Raw genomic sequence first — 13,221 nt, 5'->3', positions numbered from 1 at the left:
GTTAATTTCATCTTCTCGACATTAAACAACGTTAACATAAACAGCGGTAGGGACATCATAATGTTTTCCACATTTTCTTTTATTTTTTTAATTTTATTTGTTACATCTTAGATCTTGTAATTCCTAAAGCTTAAGTCTTCTTTAATTTCATCTGGCTTACAACTGGGGTGAAGATTTCCTATCACGACTCGCCTGTTTGTTTTCATAGATATGCCATTCTAGTCCAGATCCATTCATGGTCCTGGTAAGATTGCTGTAATCAATTTCGAAATTCACAATGAGCTTTAATTGATTGTTATTCATCATTTTAACCTTATAATTGATGCCCTTATTTTTATACCCGTACGAACGTATGTTCGAAGGGTATACTAAATTTGCCTTACCGTTTGTAACGCTAAGAAATAACGGTCTTAGATATAGACTCAAGTGTATGTTTTTGATCAGCGTCAAATTCTGAGTTGATTTAGCTTTGTCTGTCCGTCCGTCCGTCCGTCCGTCCGTCCGTCCGTCCCTCCGTCCGTCCGTCCGTCCGTCCGTCCGTCCGTCCGTCCGTCCGTCCGTCCGTCCGTCCGTCCGTCCGAACGATAACTCAAAAACTAATTGAGCTAAGTTCACCAAATTTTCACAAATGATTTATTGTAGTAAGTGCCAGAACCCTATTTAAATTGGACATGATCGGGGTACCGGTTCGGGTAGCTGCCATACAACTTCAAAATTTATTTGGCTATATCTCAGAAACTATAAAAGCTGTGATATTGAGATTTAACACAAGTGAATATATTAGTAGGGCCGATGTGTCTGGTAAAAGTCATTGAAATTACTTGGCTCCTTCTGGTACCTGCCATACAACTTCAAAAGTTATTTGGCTATATCTCAGAAACTATAAAAGCTGTGATATTGAGATGTCACACAAGTGAATATATTAGTAGGGCCGATGTATCTGGTAAAAGTCGTCGAAATTACTTGGCTCCTTCTGGTACTTGCCATACAACTTCAAAAGTTATTTGACTATATTTCAGAAACTACTAAAGCTATGGTATTGAAATTTCACACAAACTTATATATTAGTAGGGCCAATGTGTCTCATAAAAGTCGTTGAAATTACTTGGCTCCTTCTGGTACCTGCCATACAACTTCAAAAGTTATTTGGCTATATCTCAGAAACTATAAAAGCTGTGATATTGAGATTTCACACAAGTGAGTAGATTTCACACAAGTGAGTAAGGCCGATGTGCTTGATAAAATTTGTTAAAATTGCTTGGCTCTTTCTGGTAGCTGCCATACAACTTCAATAGCAGTTTGCCACACACAGTATTTTGAAAACAGCAGTGAAATTTTGCATAAATTAATATGGTAATACGGCAACTTAAAGTCATAGTCTGCCCCATAGTTAGTTATGGCACATTAGTTACTCGCACATATGATAACAAATTCGTACGGGTATCACAGAGTTGACAAGGTCAACTCTATTTTTTTTCTCGTTTTAAGTTGATTCTATTTGATTATAGTCAACCACATTACCTATGACTACTGGAGGCGGCCTAGAGTTTTTCGGCACACCGCCTCGATTTATTTTACTTTAGGATCCAATCTGTTTCTCTGGCGAGCTCTTCCTCATCTGTTCAGTAGGCGTCTTAGATTGACCACACCTGCTTTGCTTCCGTTGTAACGCCTTTTTCTTTATGACTACTATCATTAGACTTATTGTTTGTAATTTACCAATGTTGCTCTTCCTTTAGTTTCTCATTCTCAGTCCTCAGTTGAAACAGCACGTTTTTCAAAGCCATACAGAGCTGTTCCAGTTCGGTAATCCCTTTATGTATGTCAACATTTTGATCATCACTTTTTTTGGCTTGAAGTTTACTCATGTTTATTTCCTTGTTGGTTTGTGGAGCTTGAATGTTCGGTAGTCCACTTTCCATAGCTTTATTGTTTTCTAAAATCCCTACATCAGATTTAGGTGGTGAACGCCGGGTCTTCGCATTCCTCCTGAACGGATCAATCAAATGCAATAAATAGCTCTCCCCAGAATCCGTAGAGCCCACTCCCGAAGAGTGTGGTAAGTAAAAATATCTCTGGATTTATTGAATTTGTTAACTTTAACTTGAACATTTTAATAAATTGGTTTTTTAATCATAATTAAGTAAATAGTGAGAAAACTAAATATATGATTTACAGTATTTATTCTTCTCCAGTTTCTGTTTATAAATTAATATTTCCTTCTGTTAATTGTAAATCCAACTCCTGTGCCTACTTTATCTCTTGTGATTCATACCTGCTATCTAAAGGATTATTTTAATAATGTTTTGATTGTATTTCAAAAGTCTATACAATGGGTATAAAATGGTAACGCCCTTTTCTATTCAAAACTTTAATATGAAATAGTTTGTTGGGGTGGTTCATACTTTAGCAAGTTGTATTCGCTATTAACAACCCAAGTAACAATTTAAAAGAGTAATACCCTAAACAATCGACCAAAAATCTCATAAAACTCTCATACCACACTCGAATACTCTCATAACTTTTTTTTTTTTTTTTTGTTATGCAACTCTCGTAAGGTTCTTACAATAAGGACTTAGCACTTGTAGTGTTAAAAATTCTGCTACTAGAATAAGCGAGAGGGTTGTGGTAATAAAACGACAGCGTTCCACAGAGGAACCACCTCAGGAAGCTAAAAAGCCAAGGCCACCGAGCAGGCCCTTTAGTGCATCCATTACGAGGCCTTTTAGTAAGATCCCGAAGGACCATCTTGCTGTCGCTGTGGTTGACCAGGCGCTAGAAGATGTCAGGATCTCTGCGAAGGAAAGTTAAAACCAACTAATAGCGGGCTTTCCTCAAATCATGAAGGAAAATCCAGGCCCATATCCCTCGTGCAGAGACCAAGGTTGGCAACAGGGGTTTGTCAAAATTGTGGCCTGCGCTGACGGCAGGTCCCTCAACCTTTATAAAAAGGTACATATGACAACCATTAGTTGAAAAATCTTTACCAAGTCAAAATTCTCAACTTAAAGAACATAAACCTCCACCCGAAATACTAACAAATTACACATAGCTTATAAGCCCCCTCAAAGAGGAAAGTATTAACTTGAAGGTAAATATGATGAACAATAATCACCTAAAAATAAATGTTAAAATTGAAAATGAATGTAGACAATTAAATAAACCTGTTAATAAGGTCTAATTGAAAATAAATTGACGATGTCAATTAAAGTAATGGTCAGAAACCTACATCCACCATGTGAGCCAGAGGATATTAAAAGTGAAATTATCCAAAGGAGATTATCCAAAGAATTTAAATGCGTAAACGTCATAAATAAAATTCAAAAATAAAAGAAAATGATATAAATGCTATTAAAAAGTTGCCCTTTTTATGTTGTCCTTCGATCACACCGAAGAAATAAATAAAATATATAAAATAGAATATCTTCAGCGCATAAAAATAAAAATGAAGCCTCTCAGAAATAATGGATTCATACCGCAATGCAAAAAAATTCCAGAGATACGGTCATACACAAAGATTTCACCAAAGAGGGGCTAAGTATGTTAAATGTGCTGGTAAGCATATGACGACAGAATATAATAAGAAACATCTGGAAACATCTGGCAGGCGCACACACTGTATTGAGACACATCTTGCTGTTGCAGGTACTGTTTTGTGGCTAAGGAATTACAAAAAAGAGAATGAGAAGGAATCGGCCTAAACGAGTTTTGTTTAATCATGATGGGATCCCGAAAACGATTAGTGCTTTTACATCAAATAAGGTAAGAAAATGGTGTTACATACTCAAAAGTGGCTTCCAAAATGGCAGAAAATTATATAGATAAAAACCTAAGAAAGGCAAGAATAAAAAAGAAATTGACAATACAATAACCTAAACAAATTAGCGGTAGCATAATGCAAATGATCCAAGACGTGCTACAAAATATTAACGAAATCTCAATGAGACTAAGTACTATGGAGAATAGATACACTAATGTGTGTCTGGCACCCTCGAAGCGATTTTTGAAAAATGTCTGTAAATAAAATACGAATAGGTACGTGGAAGGCTAATGGCCTTCTATGTAGAAAGCACGTAAAGGAGTTTTATCTTAGAGCTAAAAATATCGATTTACGTCAGTTGTCAGAAACTCAATGAGAGACTTGGTTATATTGTATTGGATTATAGATGCTATGGGGAAACTCACCCTAGTAACCATTCAAGAGGGGGTAGTGCTATTTTAATTAAGGAGACCATAAAATATGATGAGGAATCCAAAGTAGAGACTGAGGAGATTCAACTTTTTGTGTTTAAAATTGAGTCTACCAATCAGAATTTCAATGTTGGTTGAACTGGTATGCGCGGGAGGAAATAGATTCTTTCTGGGAGGTGACTATAGTGCCAAATATGTTGATTGAAGCTCAAGATTGACCTCAACTAGAGGCAGAGAACTAGGGAATGTCATTCGGAAGTTGGGATGTTCCTATCATTCTACTGGCAGTCCGACTTATTGGCTTACTGATGCTAACAAAGTCCCGGATCTTGTTGACTTTTTTATATCCAAAAAATTTCACTATATTCCTACTGATCTGAAGTGGAAGGTTTTATTAAATTGATACAAAAAGTCGCCAGGAAAGTCGCCTGTGTTAAGTAATTGTCCTAACTGATAATCGCAATTAATTTGATAGCAAAGGCTAGACCTAAATGATAAAAGTCCGTCATCCAGCCAACCAGTCATTGCAAATAGACTTTTTCAAACTAGAAAATTTTACATTATTACGAGATTTAAAATTTTACATCATTTTACGAGAATTGTACATACAATTAATTGGTAACTAAAGAAATGAATTATTCGTTGTGGAAAGCAACGAAAAATACCAAGAAGTGGATAAAGCGAATTCCTCACTGGAAAAATTGATGGATCATGAGCAAAGAGCAATAAACCTGAACTATTTGCTATTTACTTGGAAGCAATTTTTTTATCAAATGAACTAAATACTCATGTTTGCTCAATGACTCTATTTACACAAAAAAAAATTCCAAGCAATAAAATCGCTTGCAGCTTTGTGACACTAATTGATGACCGATTGCAATGTATAAAATAAAGGTCTATGCGGTTCAGTATCTCAAGTTGGGCTGAACTGATTGTCATGAAAACTTATATTTCAGTTTACTTTGAGGATGAGATAATTTGGTTATCAACGAACTTAATCAATGCATAATTATGAAATTTTATATGAATTGGTAAATTATACACACATTTATAATTTTATAAAATTTTTTCTTTTTTTTGAAAAGTTCGGTTTTTGAACTTAGTAAATTGTAGACCGTAGATTCAATATCACTATAATAAAAAATATGTATTGTATAATGATAAATAACGCTTTTATTCAAGTGGAAATGTATTTTATTTCAATTTTCTTACATTTTTGTTTTAACTTACAATGTTTCTATATATTCAAAGAATTAGATGTTGGTTCGTTGCCTACCCATAAGTGAATAATTCTAAAAAAAACCGTACCTCCTTATATAACATTCAAAAAAATGGCACTTTTTTGCATACAAATCTTAGCATCATCCTAGGTTTTCTCGTTAATTACCTTAATTATCTTACCGACTGAGTGTCATTTTGATCTATACCACATATTCTTTGAAATTAGAAAATTTTTTTTTAAATTTAGCAACATTTTATTTTAAAAATTCGCGGTAAGATTTTTAAGTTTTCCTCTGTAGTTTTATTATATTTTTAAGATTTTGAGTACAACGTTTCGTTAAACCCCCACACAAGCTTCAAAAGTTAACGGAAGTTAAGTAAAAAGATCTGGCGTGGCCAGCACATAACCGACCACAATGTGTATTTTCTAGTTAAGTGAAAGTGCTACAGAATATTATAAAAATGCCTTTTAATACTTCTCTCAAATTTTTAGGGCATTAAGGCATTAATAAGCTTTTAGTGAACATACCAAAAAAAATGTAAATTTGGCTCTAAGCAGAGTTTCGCTTTGTGCCATCCAAATTCGCTAAATGCTCGAATTTAATACCTAGTTAGTTTTGCTAACAACCACAACTCAAACATCAAATATCAAGAAGTTCTATCAATTAGTTCCATAGATTTGATAAAAATTGTAAATTCGGTCCTTAGTTCGGTTTCCAAGTCCTGACCGTTCCAAAAAAATTATATGTTCATTGCTTTAGCAATTGCTCCAAATTTAAATATTAAATTTCAAGGAAAGTGGTTTATCATATGTCTTTATATGGACAAAAATCTAAAATTGACCTGAAAAAAATCCTATTTCCCAAAGTCTGATATATCACAAAATTTGATCAATGCGTGACATAGCAAAAACAAAGTCACATATAAAATTTCATGATAATCGGTTCATTTCGAACTTGAGATACTCGCTTGCACATACAGACAGACACACCGACAGAATGCTAAAAGTAGTTTATTTACACTCCCTTACTATTGAGAAGTGCGTTTCCACCGAAAACTCGATATGCAAAATTTGTTGCGATCACATGACCTTCCTTATTGTGTGCAATGCGGTCGGGAAAAAAGTTCGGTTCAATTTCGATCCATATTTTTATACCCGTACGGACGTATGTTCGAAGGGTATACTAAATTTGCCTTACCGTTTGTAACGCTAAGAAATAACGGTGTTAGATATAGACTCAAGTGTATGTTTTTGATCAGTGTCAAATTCTGAGTTGATTTAGCTTTGTCTGTCCGTCCGTCCGTCCGAACGATAACTCAAAAACTAATTGAAGTTCACCAAATTTTCACAAATGATTTATTGTAGTAAGTGCCAGAACCCTATTTAAATTGGACATGATCGGGGTACCGGTTCGGGTAGCTGCCATACAACTTCAAAATTTATTTGGCTATATCTCAGAAACTATAAAAGTTATGGTATTGAAATTTCACACAAACGAATATATTAGTAGGGCCAATGTGTCTCATAAAAGTCTTTGAAATTACTTGGCTCCTTCTGGTACCTGCCATACAACTTCAAAAGTTATTTGGCTATATCTTAGAAACTATAAAACCTGTAATATTGAGATTTCACACAAGTGAATATATTAGTAGGGCCGATGTGTCTGGTAAAAGTCGTTGAAATTACTTGGCTCCTTCTGGTACCTGCCATACAACTTCAAAAGTTATTTGACTATATCTCAGAAACTATAAAACCTGTAATATTGAGATTTCACACAAGTGAATATATTAGTAGGGCCGATGTGTCTGGTAAAAGTCGTTGAAATTACTTGGCTCCTTCTGGTACCTGCCATACAACTTCAAAAGTTATTTGGCTATATCTTAGAAACTATAAAAGCTGTGATATTGAGATTTCACACAAGTGAATATATTAGTAGGGCCGATGTGCTTGATAAAATTCGCTAAAATTCCTTGGCTCTTTCTGGTAACTGCCATACAACTTCAATAGTAGTTTGGCACAACCAGTATTTTGAAAAACACATAGTACTGAAATTTTGCATAAATTAATATGGTAATACGGCAACTTAAAGTCATAGTCTGCCCCATAGTTAGTTATGGCACATTAGTTATTCGCACATAGGATAACAAATTCGTACGGGTATCACAGAGTTGACAAGGTCAACTCTATTTTTTTTCTCGTTTTTTTTTAATGTTCACTTTGTATGACAAAAATTTAATGGAGTACATCAAAACAACACAAATTCAAAAAAAAAGCTTAACTATGTTTTTCATTTCTCATTTGTTTTCACACACTTGTGTCATAAAAATGCTTAAATTAATAATAAAATTATGTCGCAAAATGCTTACATTTAACATCATCAGATTGAAAAAATTCGTGCAATGGTTTTTGTATTTGTTGAACAATGTAGTTATTGTCCTATTTTAATGAAGGGAGTAATAGATTAATAAGAAAATATGTATTGATTGAAATCAATTATAAATATGTATACATATAAATGGAATTTAGGTATAATTTGGAGACTCCTATAGTGAGTGTCAAATTAGTTCGATTTTTAGAACTTAATTTTTTTAAGTTTTGTTTTGTGTCCAGTAATAAAAATGTATAAATAAATTTCATAATAATAAAAACTAAAAAAAAAATTGCAATAACCTAAAAACAAAAGAAGCAAACACCACCAAATTAAATTTTTCCAGAAATTGGTTTTTTCTGTCAAGAATGGTACTATTATTAAAATTGATTAGATAATTTCTTTTGAGAAGAAAAAATCTTTCATCACAATTACTGGAAAGATTTACATTATTTTAGTTCTTGGCAATTACTAGCCCTTTTTCAATTTCCAAAACTTCTCATATATTATAAAATGATTTATAGCAATTTCTTTTTACTAGGCAATGGCTTGATAATTTTAAATTTTTCAAATCCGTATTTTTTACATAGGTAAAAGTTTTATTATTAAATTTTACAATGTTTTCTGGAGTAAATTTTAATTCTTTGTTAGTTTTATCGGTCATTGGTATTAGTAATGAATTTGTTAATGTTATAAGTTCTTTTGAACTATTTATGGCGAAGATTAAGTTATTTTTGTCATCTATTAGAGTCCCTAATTTAATATTTTGTAATTTGTCAAAATCATTATCGTATTCAATGATTTCCTCATTTGTTAGTATACTACTGTATATTGTACCTGATCTTGCCGATGATATGTTATCTTGTAAGTGTTCTATGTTGTCTTGTAAGATTTTTAATTTTAATGCATAATCAGTGTAAATTGTTTGTGTAAGCAATTGTTTATCATATTCTCAAATCATGTTAAATTTTCTCGAAATTGTATTTCTGTCTTGTTCTATTGCTTCTTTAAGTTTCACGATTCATTAAGATTCATTAAAATTCTGATTAATCTTTACTTGTTTGTTAATGTTGGTTATGTCTAATCTGTCGGTGTTGTCCATTGTTCCATAAAGCCATTTGTGTACTGTGCCTACGAAATCGATTAGGCCACGTTTTTGTCTGTGTGGAACTAGTGTTTGTAATTTTGTACGAATTGTCTGTACTTGAAATTGTAAAGTGTTTTCCTTTTCGTTTAAGTTAGCAAGTTTTAGGTTTGCTTCAAAAGTGTTTAAAATATTCGAAATTTCTTCAATATTAACTATATGTAGAATTGTATCATAAGTCTTAACTAATTTAACATTGTCCAGTTTTATTTCTGAGTAACCAAGTTCTGTATTAATTTTTTCTACTGTTAGATGTCCCTGGCAAAATGTCAGTATTATTGTCAGCAATAGCATTTTGAAGATTAATTTTACCTGAATATTTTGATTTTCTCTTAATATTTCTAATATTATGAGAAGAATGAATGTTATTCTAAGAATGAATGTTATCAAGAGCATCTTTTATATATTTAGGTTGTTCTTTGTGCCTAAATTTTATAATTTTTTATATAACCTTCTACTCTATCATCTTGGTAATTTTCTCTTTTAGTATTATTTTTATTTAGAGACCCAGTTTTTTCTTTAAGGATATTATTACAAATTGTTTTTATGTCACATTTACCTTCCTGAATATTTATTGGTTTTTCCCTGGTTGTGGAATGATAACTATTATTATACCATTCCAAAGCCCTAAAAATTTTTTCTTTAATATTAAGGTCCTTATTTTCAATTCCTAACATTCTAATTTTTTCGCTAAGTGTATTGTGTAATCGTTCTATGTCAGAATTCCCGGTATGAGAATTCGGTTTAACTAAATTAAGTTCTATATTTTCTTTTCTTAAGTAGTCTTTTATATTTACGCTACAAAATTCATTGTCTGTTACTAATTTTTTAAAATGCCCTCTTTGTGATTTGTATTCCCTTAATTTTTCAATTATAGTTTGGTTGTTTCTGTCCTCGAGATAGTAAGCGGTTGCAAATTTAGAGAATTTATCTAAGAAGGTAAGGAAATTTGATTTAGAATTCGTTTATACATCCATGTGTATAATCTGTTTGATATTTTCAGGAGTTTCAGTGAATTTGAATTTTTCTCTTATTGGATTCCTGTCATACTTTGCTCTATTACAAGTGTCACAATTGTTAATGTATTTTTGAATAAGAACCTTGTCGTTTGTAAATATGTCATTTTAAGATCTCATAGTTTTCCAAAATTCCGGTATGTCCAGTCTCTAGTCTATGATATTTGTTTATTTGTTTGTAAGTTTCATCTTCTATCTTCATGTCTTTTGCATAGAATGAACATTTGACAAATTTTATTCCCTTAATGTCACTGAACAGTTCCTTTAATTTTTATTGCAAAATGTTATATTAATGGTCAGGTAGGTCTGTGTAAATTCCTATTTTACCCGATTTTATGTATCTTCTTAGAATGTCTTAAAATTTTCCTATTCTTATGTGTTGTCTCCATTTCTCTAATTTTTTGGTCTGTTAAAATAAATTGTGTTTTAAATCGGTTCACAACCGTCTCCAGTATTGGTATGTGGTCATTAAGGTCTTCCTGTTGAGAATGTACTGTTTCGGTTTCGTCAACATTGTTGTGTAAAGAATTTGTATCTTCGTGACCCCCCTTTCTGAGTCAATCGTCTCGATGGCATTTATTTCATGAGTCCCATTATTTATTCTGCTCAGAAAATCAGCTACTTTGTTTTCTTTACCCTTTATGGAATCAATGTTAATGTTGTATTTCCCTAGTTTCAGTAGCCAACGATATAGTCTTGGGTTAAGGTCTTTACCCTGTGTTTTCGAGTGCAACCATTTTGATGGTTGATGGTCCGTTAGTAAGTCGAACTTAACACCGTAAAGGTAAGGTCTAAAGTAATTCGTCGACCACACAATTGCTAATAGTTCTTTTTCAGTTGCTGAGTATTTCCTCTCATGTTCGTTGAGGGTCCTACTGACGAAACATACTGGGTGGCTGTCTTGTTGGAGAACAGCACCAATAGCATATTGGCTGGCATTTGTTACAAGTTTAAATTTTTTGTTAAAGTCAGGGTACTTAAGTATGGGCGTTTCAGTAACCAGTTTTTTTAATTTTTCAAAAGAGTTTATATAGTTAGAGTCGTTTGTGTCCACTTTCACATTTTTCTTTAGGCATTGAGTTATGGGCTGGGCTACCTTAGCGTAGTCTCGAATAAATTTGCGGTAGTAGTCAGACATACCTAAAAACGATTTTATTAATTTTTGAGTTTCCGGTAATTTCAATTTACGAATATCCTCAATCTTCTTGGGATTCGGTCTAACTTCTTCGGGTGTTAGAATATGGCCCAAATATTCGGTTTCTTTCGAAAAAAATTGCATTTATCGAATTGAATCTTAAGATTAAATTCGCGTAATTTATTAAATATCAACTTTATACTGTTAATGTGTTCTGCTAGAGTTGTACTGAAAATTAGTATATCGTCGAGATAGACGACACATATTTTATTTATAATATCTCGAAGAATAGAATTCATTAGGCGCTGAAAAGTACCTGGTGCAGTTTTCAGGCCAAAGGGCATCCTTATATACTCATAGTGCCCCTGAGGAGTAGAAAAGGCTGTTTTCTTTCTATCTTCCTCCCTTACCAAAATTTGATGAAAGCCCTTGGCAATATCAAGAGTGGTGAAATATTGTGCCCTGTCAAGTTTGTCTAATATAGTCTCGATGTTAGGAATGGGAAATTTGTCGTCAACCGTCACTTCATTGAGTTTACGGTAGTCGATCACAATTCTCCACTTCTTCTGTCCTGAATTGTCGGCTTTTTTCGGTACAATCCATAAAGGACTATTGTAAGGTGAGTTGTTTTTTTTTATTATTCCTTGCTTAAGTATGTCGGATATTTGTTTTGATATTTCCTTCTCATGTATTTGAGGGTATCTGTACATTATATAATATATCGATCTGTCAATAGTTGTTATGATTTGATGTTGAATTTCTGTAGTGTTAGTTAAATGGTCTCCCTCTTTAAAGAAGAGATCGCTATAGTTATTTAGTAATTTATTTAAATGAGCCTTTTCTTCAGAGTTTAAAGATTTCGTCAAATTTTCAAAGTCATTTTTACTTATTATTGTAATTATTAGTATGGTTGTTGTTATTGTTACAATTAAATCTAGTCTGCAGTGAGTTGTTAGAGTGTCCTAAGTATCTATTATTATTTGGAAAATTAAAATTTCTCTGATTGTAGTTTGAATTTGAATTAAAACTTTTATTATTTTTTGGAATATTACTAAATTTATTTTTATTATCAAACCAATTGCCATAGTTATTGATAGAATTTCTTTCTCTTATTAAATTTTTTTGAGCATGGTGAGGTAGATATTTTGTTAAATAGTCTAGCTTGATATTATAAGTATTGTAGATTAATTAATTCAAATATTTTTAGTAAATTATAAAATTAAGTATGTTATAATATAAGTAAAATGTAAGATTTAAAAAATTCTTTAAGTTAATTATTTTTTAGTTTAGTAAAGGTAAATTGAAACAAATAATTGTGGAAAATACAAAAAAAAAAAAATTTGCTAGTAATTAAAGCATTAAGTAATTGTAGATTTAAATAACAACACTGGTAATTAAATAATGCGGCATGTACACTATTTTATTGCTAAATAATAATGCCATATTTCTTATTCTCCTAGTTTAAGCAAATTTTGTAAAAATATAGAGAATAAAGTATAAATAAATAAAAATAAAATAAATAAATAAAAATTTAAACTAGTTAAAGTATTGTAGGCTTCTCTTAAGCTCTGAATGTCTTTATTTATTATTATAAACGCCAAATTTGCATCTATATTATTTAAAAAAATTCCTAAAATTACAGATTCATTTGTATTAGGGCTGAATTCATTAGGTTTATTTACATCGAATTCATACTGTATAAACTAATGGTTTAACTGAAAACACAGTTAGATTCCACTTCGATTATACTTGTCCAATATTGTTATTTGTCGCAAAATATACAAGTAACAGGGTAATCGAGAGTAACGCTCGCTCAATGATACTTGTATAGCAGTCAAAATAAAAATAACTTGATATATGTCTCTTGAGAATATTTCTAATTCTGACTTTATTAACCAAGAATTAACTCTTATATACTAAAATTAAAATAAACAACTCATCCCTACTCTTACAACTTTAAATTTTAAAACTATTAAAATGAAATTATAATTGCATTTCGTCCTTTGTCGCTATTTAAAATTTATTGCCTAAATGTTATTTCGTTACATTTTATTATCAACACATGTAGTTCAAAATATGTATTTACTAGATTGATTAACATGTGTTATGCTATTTTTGTATTTTTCTTTGTAATTTTATTTATGT

At 31.8% G+C, this 13,221-nt stretch overlaps 1 protein-coding gene across 1 annotated transcript; it reads right to left on the bottom strand.

Moving 5' to 3' along the window:
• Window positions 1-1,715: 1,715 nt before the first annotated feature.
• LOC129619374 (uncharacterized) lies at window positions 1,716-11,786 on the bottom strand. The gene is made up of 5 exons (XM_055534616.1): window positions 11,393-11,786; window positions 10,578-11,201; window positions 9,485-9,856; window positions 8,839-9,266; window positions 1,716-2,075 (listed from the first exon to the last, which is right to left on the bottom strand). Exons 1-5 carry the CDS (start codon window positions 11,784-11,786, stop codon window positions 1,716-1,718), a joined length of 2,178 nt encoding a protein of 725 aa, XP_055390591.1.
• Between the last annotated feature and the right edge of the window lie 1,435 nt (window positions 11,787-13,221).

Source organism: Condylostylus longicornis, unplaced genomic scaffold (genome assembly GCF_029603195.1).
Source record: "Condylostylus longicornis isolate FDR11 unplaced genomic scaffold, ASM2960319v2 ptg000012l, whole genome shotgun sequence".
NCBI classification, from domain to species: Eukaryota; Metazoa; Arthropoda; class Insecta; order Diptera; family Dolichopodidae; genus Condylostylus; species Condylostylus longicornis.
The sequence above is the reverse complement of the archived record's forward strand: the minus strand, read 5'-3'. Positions and strand labels throughout refer to the sequence as shown.

Bases quoted from the DNA above. Each gene is read 5' to 3' on its own strand.
- LOC129619374 (XM_055534616.1), bottom strand. From the start codon at position 11,786: ATGTACAGATACCCTCAAATACATGAGAAGGAAATATCAAAACAAATA. The intron at 9,267-9,484 runs GTAAATGTGACA...TCATAATATTAG, and splicing joins ACCAATAAATATTCAGGAAG to AAATATTAAGAGAAAATCAA. The intron at 2,076-8,838 runs GTAAAGATTAAT...CAATAAATCCAG, and splicing joins TAACCAACATTAACAAACAA to AGATATTTTTACTTACCACA.